Genomic DNA, 17,520 nt, shown 5'->3' on the forward strand with positions numbered 1-17,520 from the left:
CTACCAATCTTGCCAGCTAAGATAGTTAGACAAGCTAGCTATTCTAACTTGATTTAAAGCCTGAAATTGCTTCTTGGTATGTAGCTATGAGGTTGGGAGATTGGGAACCCATCTGGGCTAGCTAAAGCCAATTTCATAAAATGACCAGGTGGCTAGTAATATTACAGAGAAACAACAACAAAATTGTAACCACAATCTTATTATTATTATTATTGTATTTTTTTAAAACAGGACACATCTGAGGGGGCACATGCCCATTATGGGCATGACGCCTCTGTTGGTATAGACTAGATATCCCATTAACCACAGTATTTAAGAACAAGGCTTTTAGCCTAGAATTCAAATGTGTGTGTGTGTGTTTGTGTCAGTGCGCCCAGCTGCACACGTTTGTATACGTGTATGTTTTAACTGTTGAATCATGTTGTTCTCCACTGGCAGGTGACTCTGTGCCCTATGACAGAGGGTTATTCAGTGTTACCTCCGTTCCAGGAGTCCCAGCAGGACATGGACGGGGAGTCAAGGCATTCAGAACATCACCAACAGCCCATGACACCGAGCCAGTTCCAAGACTGGCGGAGTAGTCTAGGCAAGAGTTCAGCACCAGACCAGGATAGACTGAACCTGCCAGGTCTTGACCAGGGTTCAGCACAAGACAAGGGAACACTGCCAGGTCTTGACCAGGGTCCAGCACAAGACAAGGGAACACTGCCAGGTCTTGACCAGGGTCTAGCACAAGACAAGGGAACACTGCCGGGTCTTGACCAGGGTCCAGCACAAGACAAGGGAACACTGCCGGGTCTTGACCCGGGTTTAGTGCAGGATGAGGAAACACTGCATGTTTTTAACCAGGGACCAGCACAAGACCAGGCGAGTCGGAATTACTTCCATCAAGTCCAGGATCAGGATCGTTCACTAGGCTCCAATAAATGCACAACGGAAGAACAGGATTCTTCCATAAAGGTCTCAGTCCAGGATGAGGATCCACCAGGGAACCAGGACTATCAATGTAATTTAGACCTGGAGCAATGCACAGCTCATAGCGCAGACCAGTGTGAAAACAGGCTGAGTGGTGTGAACCAGGATCCAGTATATCTTGGTCCCGCACAAGACCACAGCAGCCCTCATGACATCCCCATTCTGGTATCAGCTGGGAACCAGAACCAAACACAGGACTTAAACCATGATCTAGCTGGTGTAATGGATCTACCACACTGCACAGATCCAAATCCAACCCCAAAACATGACCAACAGAAACTGCTTGGATCAGACCAGGAGCAGGCCCTAGTGGACCCAGATAGACGACTTAAACCAAACCAGGACCACACCACAGATGAGGCTTGTGGGGAAGATGTGGCAGGGGAAGAAGGCGGCTGTATCCCAGCGGTGGTGATCACCCAGACAGAAGGGGTGAGTACAGATACAATACCTGATGGAAAATAATAATATGCACTCATTGATATTCATGGGTTTCAACTGTACTGTTCCACACCACTCTAGACTAGAGCTCTGCCACACGGCTCACACTGCCAAATGTCTTCTCTTCCTCAACCCCTTTGTTTTCACAACTCGCAGGTAGGCCTTTCTTCTCCGTATTTGTTCTTTGTTCTTTGTTTTAAACGATGTCTCTGATCATGTTCAAAGCCCATCTTTTCTGACAGCTTTTTCTCTCTCACCCCGCCTCTCTTTATCCTGTTTCATCAAACCATATTTTATTTCTTCCACTCAAATCTGTTTCTCTATGTTCATATTGTACATGTTTTTTTATAGGTTTAGGGTGGTAATAAAGCATTCATGTCCTGGTTCCACACATCACAATGTTGATTAGAGATGGTCTGAACTTCCTTAATAATATCGATTGTTTCCCCCCTACTGCAGCTGATTTTCTTATTCAAGCAAATGCTTTCTTAAATCACAAAGCCCTCCTCGGTGAATAGGTTGTGTGTGTTTAGGTAAGGGCATCTCTCTGTCGTCCATTTTCTATCCGACCCTCCGTTTTTCCATCTTGATTTAGTTTGCACTATTGTCTTTATACTACTCTCACCTGCCCTTCCGGTGATAACTCCACTTTCAAAAATAAAACAATATTAACGTTGGCCTACAAATGAGTCCAGGTACTTTTCTTAAGTATCTATTCAGCACGGTGGAGCAGAATGTTTAAACCAAGCCCGCACACACTGTAGTTCTAGACTGTAGACTGTAAGATGCTTTAATCAGAGCCTGAAGGATTCCGAGGGGGTAAACATGTGAGAATTGAACTCTCTTACAGCCAGCGCTCCTACGACAGAATCCATTTCCCGCTCTCATGTTCAGTGATCCAAACCGCCTCCAAATAAGTTTCCCTCACAGCCTCTCCCTCACACACGGCAGGCGGAGCCGAGGAGCACTTAAACCAAATTGACTATACCGATCTGAATTATGAAGATACCGATATCATGCATAAAGTTATTTACTCCTCTGAAGAATTGGAATAAGTAATTCCCTCAGATGGCGGTACGGGGGAACTAATATGAATGCAAATAGGGTTAGCCTCCTGCATTAGTGTCTGATAAACAATTTACAGGCCTCAGTGTTCACTGGGGAATACACACTCTCCTGGCACACACACACCACTCCCCCCCCCCCCCCCCCCCCCCCCCCCCCACACACAGGAGGAAATGGGGAAGATGGCAATCTGGAGAGAGAGGGTCTGTTCCAGCATCCCCTTTCTTTAACTATCCTTATCTCTATTAACCCCTTGAGCTTCTGGAATCATTAGAACTAGATCAGACCACCCTGTTACATTTTAGCATGATGAACTATATAGCATGAAATATAATCTAAGCATGAAATACACTAGCTATACAAAAGTATGTGGACACCCCTTCAAATGAGTGGATTCGGCTATTTCAGCTGACGTTGCTGACAGGTCTATAAAATCAAGCACACAGCCATGCATTCTCCATAGACAATCTCCATTAGTTCTAGTGAAGGGAAATCTTAACGCTACAACATACAATTCCATTCTAGACGATTCTGTGCTTCCAACTTTGTAGCAACTGTTTGGGAAGGCCCTTTCCTGTTTCAGCATGACAATGCCCTGTGCACAAAGCGAGGTTCATACATAAATGGTTTGTTGAGATCAGTGTGGAAGAACATGACTGGCCTGCCCAGAGCCCTGACCTCAACTTCATCGAATCCTTTGGGATGAAATGGAACGCCGACTGTGAGCCAGGCCTAATCGCCCAACATCAGTGCCCGACCTCACTAATACTCTAATGGCTGAATGGAAGTAAGTCCCCGCAGAAATGTTCAAACATCTAATGGAAAGCCTTCCCAGAAGAGTGGAGGATGTTATAGCAGCAAAGGAGGGCCCAACTCCATATTAATGCCCATGATTTTGGAATGAGATGTTCAACGAGCAGGTGTCCACATACTTTTGGTCATGTTGTGTATCTACAGTTGTCATTTCTTTCGGATGTCCTTTTTTACCGTAGGTATTCTACCATTTCCCATGCTATTTAGCCATTCTGTCTTTAGTGAATTTTGTTGTTGTTGTCCGAATTAAGTAATTTTGTCTTACAGCTGCCTCCTCCTGCTTTCAATGTTAAAGAGCGACTTCCTTCAAAAAGAAACTAAAACGAATCCTTTTGAAAATGGCCTCTGTGGCAGTGTCAACATTTAGTGTAAATAGGATAATTTTGGTCATGAAGTCAGTTTTGTCTAAAATAGAGTTTGGAACATCCGTGCGTCACAGTGGGTAAATTAAGATTGGGTTTTGATTTGACGTTGTCCATTTGCCCACTAGCATGCAGTAGCATAGACTGTGAGACAGACCTGCCCAGCAGCTCCGACTTTGTTTACATAAGACAATACGTCGCACATTTTTTTTGCTTCAGAAATACTACACCAAACACCGTTAGTTAGATGTAAAACTGCGCAACTAAAACATCCTCAGCAAAAACATCAAAATGAACATCAAAGTTATCTTAGATTCTTCCTGGGAATTTTGAGGAAGTGAAATCGGTTTCCACATCTACAGTGTCTCGTGGGGGACAAACATCATTAACCAAACGCAGAATCGGTCAGGAAACACACTTCCAAGACTGAATTCTCGTATTAAATACACACTTGCCAATCGGCGTGTTCGGTGGCTCTTTAAAAATAATCATCTCCATTTTCAGCTCATCGACTTCCTTATTTAAGGTTTGGTTAAAGTGAAAAATTGTGTTTGGAATGCCATAACGTTAGACATATGCTTGATGAAGTGTGTGATTTGTTTTTACGGCAACCATTGGGAAAAAGTCTCCATTTAACTTTTTAAGACTCATGAAGGAGATAAACAGAGCAACCACATCTGAGCAATTGAGTAAATAAATAGTGTACGGCCGGAGTAAAGAATGATTATCCCTGGACACTATGACTTCAGATATGACTCAACGTTTAATTACTCAACTTCTGGGGACAAATAAAATAGAAGGAGAAATCATATGAACAGAGAGCTAGCAACAGCTATGGCACCAAACCCTAATCTGAAGAGATCTCCCAGTACCCCTGATCTTTATACCCAGAGCATCTAGCATCTGATATCACAATAAATGTAATTCAATTATGGTCCCACAATATAACTAAAAGTGGAAGCCATACAAAACAGTGTCAACATAAATTTCAACAACAGAGGGGATTAGCAATAGCCCTGCAATTGACATTTTGTTGTCGGAGTTCTCTTCCCTTTTTGTGCTGCTGGCTGTCAAGGCATAGCAAATCACTGCTCTCCTTCTATTGCCTTTGATTGGGCAACATCGTGTATGTCATCTCCTTCCCCTCCTTTTGCCTCTTCATCTCCATACTGCCCTTCACATCTATGGTTTCTTACTGCCTTCACACTTCATTTGCGTGTCCTTGTTCATGGTCTATGTTGCGCTATTTGTGTAATAGAGAAACATTGATGTATATTGTTTGTCAGTCACTGTACCAATTAGAGTCCTCCCCCCGTGTCATATATGTAGAAATGTCTCCCATCTTGTTTTCTGTTGGCGTTTGTCTTCCCAATTCAAACCCACTTGATCATTTACATGCTCTCAGTTGTGAATTAAAAAGAATTGATGTACATGACTACAACTCATATCTTCACCATATCTTCACAAAAGTTCACCCACGTTACTCTTTAACAGTAGGAGGATAACATTGTGCTTGTGTGCCTGGTCATTACCTACCATGAAAACTAAATGAGCAAATGGTGAGTACTATAACTCTCTCGCTCTTTCACCAAATGTGGATTTTATATCACTGTATAACTGTATTGTACTAGCTACAGTATATCCCTATATATCCCTAGTTGAAACTCAGAAGGGCCAAGCTTTTAAACTCGACTTTGGTGTATGCTCCCTACCAGCCGCCTGGCAAATACTTGTTTTTCCTGACTTTTAATTTGACTATTAGATCTGAATTACAATGCAGACAGACGCCAATCTTTTAAATGGTGTCTCTTTTCAAATGGTGTCATAATTATGGAACGCAGTAACACTCGAGCACTTAGACATACTGTAATTAACTGAAATCAAACTGATTGGAGCAGTATCCTCTATAATGCCAATTTTAGTGCATTTTACGCTGTGATTGAACAATGAATCTGTGTAAAGTGTCAATGTGTGTGTGTATGCTACAGACTCGTCTGGATAATTAGCTCTCGAGGGATGACAGTCGGAACAGTTAAAGGACAATCATAGCACTATGGGATGTTAAACTGCTGCCTGCTGCCTTTGTCTTTTACTGCGACCTAATTGTTTTCTACAGGCCAGGCAGGTGCTTCACTTTGTAGCTTCATAGGAATGAGTGACTTTCACACAAGCAGACGGACTGATATTTTGTTGAGTTGTAAACACTCTCTCATATGATAATTCAGTGGCACACGAAAGCACATTTGAAAGACAGGTCTCTTATTGGAATTGATGGGGGTAGATCGTATCGTGTAGAGTGCCGACAGTGGGTTTCTCTCTCTGCATTGTTTGTTTTTGGTGAATTAGTTTTGCATTCATTCAGGACAAACACAATTGTGTGGAGCAAGAGATTATTAATTCAGATTTGCATAGCCTAGCATCTGGAATTTAAGTTAATATTACAATGACTTCAAGATATTTGAGCAGGATTAGAATAGAAGATATTGGCCTACATATTATGTCTGCAAAACAGCCCTTGAAGTTCACAAAATAACAATAGCTCTCCATAGCAGTGGAGGCTCCTCATAGGAGGAAGGGGAGGACCATCCTCCTCAGTGAATTTAATGAAAATAAGAAGAGTGAAACATTAGAAATGTTATCCTTTTAGGATAAAACTATACTAAATGTATTCACGTCACAATGGAGGTCTACAGAAGCCTCAGTAGCCTCACTCTGTAGGGTAGCACCATGGTGTAGCCGGAGGACAGATAGCTTCAAAACCCAGAAGGCTCATGGTTCTCACCCCCTTCCATAGACTTACACAGTAATTATGACAACTTCCGGAAGACGTCCTCCAACCTATCAGAGCTCTTGCTGCATGAACTGTGACTTGTTCACCCAATCAAAGGATCAGAGAATTAATCTAGTACTGAAAGCATAAGCTACAGCTAGCTAGGACTACAGTGCATAAAATGTGGTGAGTAGTTGACTCAAAGACAGAGAAAGGCAATAGTTTAACAGTTTTGAACAAATTAATTTCCTCAAATTAAGGAGAAGCAAGAGTGAGAGAGATTTTGTTATATTTTGTAATATTTTTGTTAAACTTTCACATTCACTTACTTAGCTAGCAAATGCAGCTAACTAGTTTAGCCTACTCAAACACCTGGCTCAAACAGAGAGGGATGCTATTTTAGTTAGCTGGCTATGGCTATCCAACACTGGAACTCTTCCAAGTCAAGGTAAGTTTTTGGTTTGATTCATTTATTGCCACCGGGCCTGCCGGTGAAACTGCTAAACTGCTTTCTGACTGTACTGCATGACTGTAGCGGGTTTACTAACATGTTAGTTCTAGTAGCTATGATGACTATGACATGACAACGATGTAGGCTCTGTGTAGCGGTTAGCAGTCATGATATGAAGGTTTGGCTTGGAAAGTTTTTTTCACCTGGTCACAGACAGCTGATGTGTTGTGCACTGTATTCCAAAAGTGAAGGAAAAAGGTGAGAGGAGAAGAGTGTCTAGTTGCGAGAAGAAATCATACAGTGCATTCGGAAACTATTCAGTACCCTTTAACTTTATCCACATTTTTTTTACGTTACAACCTTATTCTAAAATGGAATAAATCGTTTTTTCCCCTCATCAATTTACACACAATACCCCATAATGACAGCAAAAACAGGTTTAGACTTTTTTGCTAATTTATCAACAAAATCCCCCCGGATATATCATATTTACATAAGTATTCAGACCTTTTACTCAGTACTTTGTTGAAGCACCTTTGGCAGCGATTACAGCCTCAAGTCTTCTTGGGTATGATGCTACAAGCTTGGCACACCTGTATTTGGGGAGTTTCTCCCATTCTTCTCTGCAGATCGGCTCAAGCTCTATCAGGTTGGATGGGGAGCGTCGCTGCACAGCTATTTCCAGGTCTCTCTAGAGATGTTCGATCGGGTTCAAGACCAGGCTCTGGCTGGGCCACTCAAGGACATTCAGAAGCTTGTTCCGAAGCCACTCCTGCATTGTCTTGGCTGTGTGCTTAGGGTCATTGTCCTGTTGGAAGGTGAACCTTCGCCCCAGTCTGAGGTCCTGAGCGCCCTGGAGCAGGTGTTCATCAAGGATCTCTCTGTACTTTGCTCCGTTCATCTTTCCCTCAATCCTGACTAGTCTCCCAGTCCCTGCCACTGAAAACATCCCCACAGCATGATGCTGCCACCACCATGCTTCACCGTAGGGATGGTGCCAGGTTTCCTCCAGGCTTGACACTTGGCATTCAGGCCAAACAGTTGGAGTCTTGGAATCTAATCTTGGAGTCCTTTAGGTGCCTTTTGGCAAACTCCAAGTGGGCTGTCATGTGCCTTTTACTGAGGAGTGGCATCCGATGGCCACTCTACCATAAAGGCCTGATTGGTGGAGTGCTGCAGAGATGGTTGTCCTTCTGGAAGGTTTCCCCATCTCCACAGAGGCTCTGGAGCTATGTCAGGGTGACCATCGTGTTCTTGGTCAACTCCCTGACCAAGGCCCTTCTCCCCCGATTGCTCAGTTTGGCCTGGTCAGCTTTAGGAAGAATCCAAACTTCTTCCATTTAAGAATGATGGAGGCCGCTATGTTCTTGGGGACCTTCAATGCTGCAGACATGTTTTGGTACCCTTCCCCAGATCTGTGCCTCGACACAATCCTATCTCAGAGCTCTACGGAGAATTCCTTCAACCTCATGGCTTGGTTTTTGCTCTGACATGCATTGTCAACTGTAGGACCTTATATAGACAGGTGTGTGCCTTTCCAAATCATGTCCAATCAATTGAATTCACCACAGGTGGACTCCAATCAAGTTGATCAATGGAAACAGGATGCACCTGAGCTCAATTTCGAGTCTCAATTTCGGGTCTGAATACTTAGGTGAATATAAGGTAATTCTGTTTTAGTTTTTTTAATACATTTGCAGAAATTTCTAAAAACCTGTTTTCACTTTGTCATTATGGGGTGTTGTGTGTAGATTTGATGAGGAAAACAATTAATTTAATACATTTTAGAATAAGGCTGTAACGTAACAAAATGTGGCAAAAGTCAAGGGGTTTGAAAACTTTCTGAATGCACTGTATATACAACGAGCAAAGTGATCATGCTGTTTTTATGTGGCTGCTATGAAAGTGAACTGTGTTTGCGTATGATCAGAGTGTATTCATTCCACCGATTGTGATGAAAAACATTTCTGAAACGGAAGCAAACAGAACGAAACAGGGATAAACATAACTGAATTTGTACAATAGAAACTCAAATTTGCAACTGTTGGACTAATGATTACACCCTATATCAGCTAGATGCAGGGAAGAGTGTGCAAGGCGGTATTGAATGTGTCACTGTCTGTCACCTTGATTACTCAAAATTCTCTCGACATGTGCCCCTACGTTGTAAACTTTCATTCTAGGTTGTAGTAACCTCATCATGGGTATATGGAAAATGTTAGTATCATGTAGTAGTCTAAACCTATCAATGTTACATTGAGCTGGGTGAATGGAATATGACTGACTGTCATCCAATAAGCTGTAATAGAAAAACATAGAATCACACTTGGATGCAATATTCTAAACTTTTAGTTTCTAAGTACTGTCCCATCTTTGGAGCAGTGGTTGTCAGTGCCGTTTAAGATGAGATGACGGAGGATGATTCTTTACATTTTTTTTGAGCATGGCCTTTATTTGTCACATGCACAAAATACAACAGGTATTTCAAGTAAGTATTTCACTGTAAGGTCTCCACCGGTTGTATTCGTCGCAGTCTATGCTCAAACATTTTTTTTATCATCCTCCGTCATCTTAAATGGCACTGACTGCCACTACTCCATAGATAGGGCGGTACTTAAAAACAACACGTTTGGAATATTGCATCCAAGTGTGTGTGTGCATGTGTGTTTCCCCATTGACTAATGTATTTTCTCCTGTGTGTTATCAGAGCCGGGGGCCAGTGGTGAATCAAGGTGGAGAGACAGCGCCAGAGGTAACTGAGAGAGTGGAGGCTGGACCCCTGTGGCCACAGACACCAGCAGAGAGGCCAGATATACCAACAGGACCAGAGAGACCACAAAAACTAGCAATCGCAGCCATGATTCCAGTGACCAATTTAGACCTCAGCCCCAGCCCTCTCAGTGCAGACCTCAGTCCCAGCCTCATCGAAGGGGGAGACCTACTGGCCTGCTGTGATCTGCTGTCCCTGAAGAGTGACACTGTGTCCCTGGCCAGGGTAAGTGATTTCTCCCATACACACACATTACAGGGAGGGTGAGTGACTTCTCCCGAACACACACATTACAGGGAGGGTGAGTGACTTCTCCCGAACACACACATTACAGGGAGGGTGAGTGCCTTCTCCCGAACACACACATTACAGGGCGGGTGAGTAGCTTCTCCCATACATGTATGCTCATTACAGGGCTGTCACCCGATCAGTGCTCATCTATAGCCTGGGAAGACAACTCATCTCTGCAAGAGTAGCCAAAGTTTATTTTTGTCTTTCAATAAGTGTTGTTGTTGGTATAGTCTGGCTAGGACCTTTCTAGTTAAATGCTGCCTCTTTCTAGCTAGTAGCCTAATCATTGCATTTTGAGCTGCTGAATGCTCAGTACTTGTGACTTTGAAGTGTTGGACCATTGACTTCAACTGGCTTCAAGGGAATTTGTGAGAGCTTTCTGATAATTGGTGGGTATGTCTGTCGAAGGGGGTATTTTTCTTCACCTCTGCTAGGCAATCAGCAATTAGTGTAAGTACTTCAATCTCCCTTAGTTTTTCACCGCGTTGTCGCCCAAAATGAAGACTGTCGCCGAAACAAGATATTTCAGATTATCAGATTTTTCTATTGTATAGTTTTGTCAAGTATGTGTGATTTCTTGTTCACTCCTCTGCCTGTAGGTTTTACAGAAAATCCCCACTCCTTGGCTGCAACCCTTCTAATCTAGTGTATCCTACCCGCACAACCCATGTGCAATTCCTAGTCTCCGGCAGTGTTTGGAACTGCCAATCGGTGGTCAACAAGGCTGAGACATAGATTACCCATGAGAACACTACTACTCATTTCTCCTAAACTGAGATTTTCAATTTTCCCCCTCTCACCTGCCCATCTCCTCATTTGAATTCCATGCTGTCATGGTCACACTGTCACTGCCACTCAAGCTTAACATTGTTGTCATCTATCGTCCACCAGCTGCCCTTGGAGAGTTCCTCAATGAGCTTGACACCTTGATAAGCTCATTTCCCGACGATGGTTCACCGCTCATCATACTGGGCGACTTCAACTTCCCGAAGCCTGACTTCAATTAGTTTCTTTCAAACTCTTTCTTTCCTCTCCTTGCCTCTTTTGACCTCACCCTTTCCCAGTCCCCTCCCACTCACAAGGCAGGCAATAAGCTTGACCTCATCTTTACTAGAGGCTGCTAGCCTACCAATCTCACTCCAATCCCCTCCAGGTCTCTGATTAATATTTTGTTTATTTTTTCTCCTTCCCACTCTCCTCCAACCCTACCCACTCAGCCCCTACCCAGATGGTCATGCGCCGTCACAATCTTCACTGTCTTTTTCCCAGTACTCTCTCCTCTTCTATCATCCCTCCCTTCTGCTAAATCCTTCTCCCTCCTGTCTCCTGACTGCCTCTTCGACACTACTCTCCTTTCCACCTCATTTAACTCCCACTCTCCCCTTTCCTCCCGGCTGGCTCGACCCTTCTTCCTGCACTGAGTGTTCACAGAACAGGGCTGTGGGCAGCTGAGCGAAAATGGAGGAAAAACTAAACTTCCAAAGGACCTATCATCCTTCCACTCCCTCCTCTCTACATGCTCTTCTTCTCCAACCCTGGGAAACAATTTTCCACCTTCTCCTCCCTCCTTAATCCTTCACCTTCTCCCCATCCCTCCTCCCTCTCTGTGAACGACTTTGTCAACCACTTTGAAAAAAAGGTTGACCAAATCCGCTCCTCATTCACTCAGCCTACTGAGTCCACTGGTCCCACTCACACAGAACTACCCTACTCCTTGACCTCTTTCGTCCCTCTCTCTCCAGGTTAAATCCTGCAACTAGTGATGTCCAGCCACCTGACAACCTGCCCACTCAACCCCATCCCCTTCTCCAGACTCCATCTCTGGAGTCCTTCTCCCATTCCTCACTTCCCTCATCAACTCATCCCTCGCCAATGGCTGCATCTCCTCTGATGTCATGATGGTCAGAGTCGCTCCCCTCCTCAAGAAACCCACACTCGACCCCTCTGATCAAATCACTACAGACCAGTATCTCTTCTTTCTTTTCTTTCCAAAAAACCTGAGCGGGCTATCTCTGACCAGCTCTCTCGTTATCTCACTCAGAACAATCTTCTTAACCTTAACCAGTCAGGCTTCAAGATGAGTCACTCAACGGAGACTGCTCTCCTCTGTGTCACGGAGGCTCTCTGCTCTGCCAAAGCTGACTCTCCTCTTTTCTCATCCTCCTAAATCTATCTGTTGCCTTCAACTCCATGAACCATCAAATCCTCCTCTCCACCCTCTCAGGGCTTGGCATCTCAGGTTCTGCACACTTCTGGATTGCATCCTACCTGACAGGTCGCTCCTACCAGCTGGCATGGAGAGGATCTGTGTCTGCACATCGTGCTCTCACTACTGGTGTCCCCCAGGGCTCGGTTCTAAGCACCTCTCCTCTTTTCTCTATACACCAAGTCACTCGACTCCATCATATCCTCACATGGTCTCTCCAATTATTGCTATGCAGATGATACTCAACTACTTTTCTCATTCCCACTTCAGACACCCAGGTGGCGACATGCATCTCTGTGTGCCTGGCAGATATCTCAGCTTGGATGTCGGCCCACTACCTCAGGCTCAACCTCGACAAGACGGAGCTGCTCTTCCTCCTGGGGAAAGCCTGCCCACTCCAAGACCTCTTCATCACGGTTGACAACTCCACTGTGTCCCCCTCCCAAAGTGCAAAGATCCTTGGCGTGACCCTGGACAACACCCTGTCGTTCTCTGCAAACATCAAAACAGTGAATCGCTCCTGCAGGTTCATGCTCTGCAACATCCGTAGAGTACAACATTTTCTCACAGAAGAAGCGGCGCGGGTCCAAGTCTAGATACTCGTTTTTTTTTTTAAACGTGCACTTTTCCTACTAGCACTGACTTTGCTGATAACTTCTTCTTTATTGAGGAAAACATTTACTTACGATGACTGTGATGTGTGGTTGTCTCACATAGCTATCTTAAAATGAATGCACGAACTAACTGTAAGTCGCTCTAGGTATGTAAAAATGTAAACGTTTCCCCTGGTTCAGTTCAATAAGAGGGCAACACATATCCTGAATGTTAAGCTCATCAATAAATCAATCAAATATATTTTAGAAAGCACTTTTTACATCAAATTGCTTAGACAGATACCCAGCCTAAAACCCCAAGGAGCAAACGATGCAGATCTAGAAGCACAGTGGCTAGGAGAAACTCCCTAGGAAGAACCCTAGAGAGAGAAACCAGTCTCCGAGGGGTGGCTGGGTCGAGATTATAAGAGTACATGGTCATTTAGGCCAGATCATTTTTCAAGATGTTCAAACGTTTATATGTGACCAGCAGGGTCAAATAATAGTCACTGTGGTTGTAGCGGGTGCAACAGGTCAGCACCTCAGGAGTAAATGTCAGTTGGCTTTTCATAGCTGAGTATTCAGAGGTTGAAACAGAAGGTGAGAAAGAGAAATAGAGAGAGAACATTAGATAGACAGCCAGGAGTTGTCAGGCCAGGTAGTCCTGAGGCATGGTCCTAGGGCTCAGGTCCTCCAGGAGGTTAGGCAAAGAGAGAGAGAAAGAGGATAATTAAATTAGACAGAGCATACCTAAGATCACACACGACACCAGACAAGATAGGAGAATTACACCAGATAGGACAGACTGCCCTCTAGCCCTGGGTACTGAGACAGGGGGGGTCGGGGGACACTGTGGCCCCGTCCAAATCTACCCCTGGACAGGGCCAACCAGGTAGGATATAACTTCACCCACTTTGCCAAAGCACAAGAGGAATATCAACAGACCACTAACTTACTACCCAGAGACAAGGCAGAGTATAGCCCACGAAGATCTCCCCCACTGCACAAGCCCGATGGGGCACAAAACCGGACAGGAAGATCACGTCAGTGACTCAACCCATTCAAGTCGAGGATAGCAAAAAAAGCCTGTCATGACATGATGCACCCTCTTAGGGACGACATGGGAGAGCGAGAGCAGGCCAGTAACTCAGGCCCGTAATAGGGTCAGAGGCAGACAATCACAGTGGAGAGAGGGGAGCCGGCTAGGCAGTTACAGCAAGGGTGGTTCGTCACTCCAGTGCCTTGTCGTTCACCTTCACACCCCTGGGCCAGACTACAATCAATTATAGGATCTACTAAAGAGATGAGTCTTCAGTAAAGACTTAAAGGTTGTGACCGAGTGTTCGTCTCTCACATGGAACGGAAGACCATTCAATAAAAATGTTGCTCTATTGGAGAAAGCCCTGCCTCCATCTTGTTTGCTTTGAAATTCGAGGAACAATAAGGAGGCATGCGTCTTGTGACCATATCGTACGTGTAAGTATGTATGGCAGGACCAAATCGGAGAGACAAGTAGTAGAAATGCTTTGTAGGTTAACAGTAAAACCTTGAAATCAGCCCTAGCCTCAACAGGAAGCCAGGCTAGCACAGGAGTAATATGATCAAATATTTTGGTTCTAGTCAAGGTTCTAGCAGCCGTTTTTGGCACTAGCTGAAGTTTATTTAGTGCTTTATCTGGGTAGCCGGCAGTAGAGCATTACAGAAGTATAATCTTGACGTGACAAAAGCGTGGATGAGCTTTTCTGCATCGTTTTTGGACAAAAGGTTTCTGATTCTTCTAATGCTACGAAGATGGAAAAAAGCTGCTCTTGAAATATTTTTGATATGTTCGTCAAAAGAGAGATCAGGATACAGAGTGTTAGGTTCTTATTTTTCAGAGTAAATAACCCACGGACACTAGAGAAGCTTTAACCAAGTTTAATTCTTCCCAAAGGTTCTGTACAGCTGTAATCAGACAGCAAAACATTTCTCTCCATTGGTTATATACATCCTACTTAAGACACTCCCTCTCTCCAGTCCTTAGTTTATGCCCAATAGAAAGAAGGTAACCAGATACTAACCCTGATTACTCCCTTAAGGGGAACTGACCTCACCCCTCACCTCCTGACCTCAACCCCTCCTTCACCTAATCCATAGATATCCATCTGTCTTCCCTATATCAACACGGTGCGCTGCTCCCGTCCCCCAACACATTCCACAGCTATCTGTCTTTCTACAGAGAACCCCTAACTTTCTCCTTTGATTCTATGCCTCTTTCTCTATCATTTATTTAATATCTCAATGTTCAAAATGTCGAACCCAACCAGAGTAAGGCCGAGGACCTTCACAGTTTTATTTGAGATAAATGTACAATCCATGAAGATTCATTGTCAGATCCAACAGCAGATGTCGTTGTTTCAAGAAAACTAGAACTAGCATCTCTGTTTATTCCGAGTCTAAAAGTAAAACATTTGCCGCCGTGCCAGGCCGTTTTGGGGCTTCACCACGTTTATTTGCAATGTACAGCTGTGTCGTCTGCAATAGCATTGAAAGTTTGACATTGTGTGTCTGAATTACATCACAGAGGTAGCATGCAGTGCATTCGGAGAAGTATTCAGACCCCTTCACTTTTTCGACATTTTGTTAAGTTACAGCCTTATTCTAAAATTGATTAATTACCCCATAATGACAAAGTGAAAACAACATGTTTTTACACATTTTATCTCATTTATTTAAAAAAATAAAACACAGAAATACATAAGTATTCAGACCCTTTGCTATGAGACTCGAAATTGAGCTCCGGTGCAACCTGTTTCCATTGATCATCCTTGAGATGTTGATACAACTTGACTGGAGTCCGCCTGTGGTAAATTCAATTGATTGGACATGATTTGGAAAGGCACACACCTGACTATATAAGGTCCCACAGTTGACAGTGCATGTCAGAGCAAAGACCAAGCCATGAGGATGAAGGAATTGTCCGTAGAACTCCAAGACAGGATTGTGCTGAGGCACAGATCTGGGGAAGGGTAACAAAACATGTGTGCAGCATTGAAGGTCCCCAAGAACACAGTGGCCTCCATCATTCTTAAATGGAGGAAGTTTGGAACCACCAAGACTCTTCCTAGAGCTGGCCGCCCAGCCAAACTGAGCAATCGGGGGAGAAGGGCCTTGGTCAGGGAGGTGACCGAGAACTCGATGGTCACTCTGTCAGAGCTCCAGAGTTCCTCTGTGGAGATGGGAGAACCTTCCAGAAGGACAACCATCTCTGCAGCACTCCACCAATCAGGCCTTTATGGTAGAGAGGCCAGACTGAAGGCAATCGTCAGTAAAAGACACGTGACAGCCCACTTTGAGTTTGCCAAAAGGCACCAAAAGGACTCTCAGACCATGAGAAACAAGATGTGATGCTCCACATCCAACCTGACAGAGCTTGAGAGGATATGCAGAGAAGAATGGGAGGAACTCCCCAAATACAGGTGTGCCAAGCTTATAGCGTCATACCCAAGAGGCTGTAATCGCTGTCAAAGGTAAAGGGGCTGAATACTTTTGTAACTGTTATATTTCAGTTATGTATTTGTGATACATTTGGAAAAATGTATTTAAAACAGTTTTTGCTTTATGGGTTTTGTTTGTAGATTGATGAGGGGAAAAAACGATTTAATCATGTGAACTGATTTAAAGAAACAATATTCGAGTGATAGGCTGTTTTAAAACTCTGCAGCTGCAATAAAAAATGTAAAAATTTTTACAATAAAAAAAAAGGGACCCCCGAAAGCCAGATTTAGATGGGTAAATTAGACGCGCATTCAGTCTGTAGCATTGACGATGTTGCAGCAAATGTAGGCCTCCTTGTCACAAGAAAAAAAGTTACCATGATGAGATGATACGTTGGTCTACATGCATTCTGAACTGCGTTCCATATTGAGATGGGCTTTCTGTTCCCACCATGAGCGTTGATGATTCATTACGCAGAGGCCGTAGAGAAGCCATATAATTTAACAGTTCCGTTTCACGCGATGTTGTTCATAGAAATAATTGACCACTTTCTCTCAGTAATTTATCACGGGAAAAGGGAGTTACTTTTGGGCGGTTATCTCAGTAACTGTCACGTCTACTCCCACTTCCCCTCTCCAGCTCTCGACGTCGCCGGTCTACTAACCACCGGTCCTGGCAACCCATATTTACGCACACCTGGCAACCTTCATTATGCACACCTGGACTTCATCACCTCCCTGATTACTTCCCCTTTATCTAGCACTCCGTTGTTATCATCCACCAGGCAATATTGTTTATGTTTCCGTGTTAGACGCTTCTCTAGTTTTGTATCGCTCCGTGTTCTTCGTCATTAAACATTGCTTCCTGACTCCTTGCGTCTACGTTACAGAATATTGCCTCACAGAATGGAATCAGCAGCCAACCGAGACATCTCCCAGATGGTCGGTCGAACAGGAAGACCTACTTCGCCAACACCACTATCAGCTGGCGCAACTGAAGTGCTTTGAGAGGCTAGTTAAGGATCTTATCACCTCCACCTTACCTGACACTCTAGACCCACTTCAATTTCTATACCGCCGCAATAGATCCAGAGACGATGCAATCGCCATCGCACTGCACGCTGCCCTAACCCATCTGGACAAGAGGAATACCTATGTAAGAATGCTGATCATCAAGCTCATCATTAAGCTTGAGGCCCTGGGTCTGAACCCCGCCTTGTGCAACTGCGTCTTGGCTCCCTGATGGGCTACCCCTAGGTGGTGAAGGTAGGCAACAACACCTCCACTACGCTGATCCTCAACACAGG

At 44.2% G+C, this 17,520-nt stretch overlaps 1 protein-coding gene across 1 annotated transcript in view; it reads left to right on the top strand.

The window, feature by feature from the left end:
* The first annotated feature begins 265 nt into the window (after positions 1-265).
* Positions 266-17,520, top strand: part of LOC111952229 (uncharacterized) — a 29,633-nt gene continuing 12,378 nt past the window's right edge. The window contains exons 1-3 of the mRNA XM_070435031.1: positions 266-280; positions 439-1,407; positions 9,585-9,872. Coding sequence (XP_070291132.1) covers positions 266-280; positions 439-1,407; positions 9,585-9,872 — 1,272 coding nt within the window. The remainder of the gene's footprint in view (positions 281-438; positions 1,408-9,584; positions 9,873-17,520) is intronic.

The sequence above is a fragment of the Salvelinus sp. IW2-2015 genome, linkage group LG26, assembly GCF_002910315.2.
Source record: "Salvelinus sp. IW2-2015 linkage group LG26, ASM291031v2, whole genome shotgun sequence".
Classification (NCBI taxonomy): Eukaryota; Metazoa; Chordata; class Actinopteri; order Salmoniformes; family Salmonidae; genus Salvelinus; species Salvelinus sp. IW2-2015.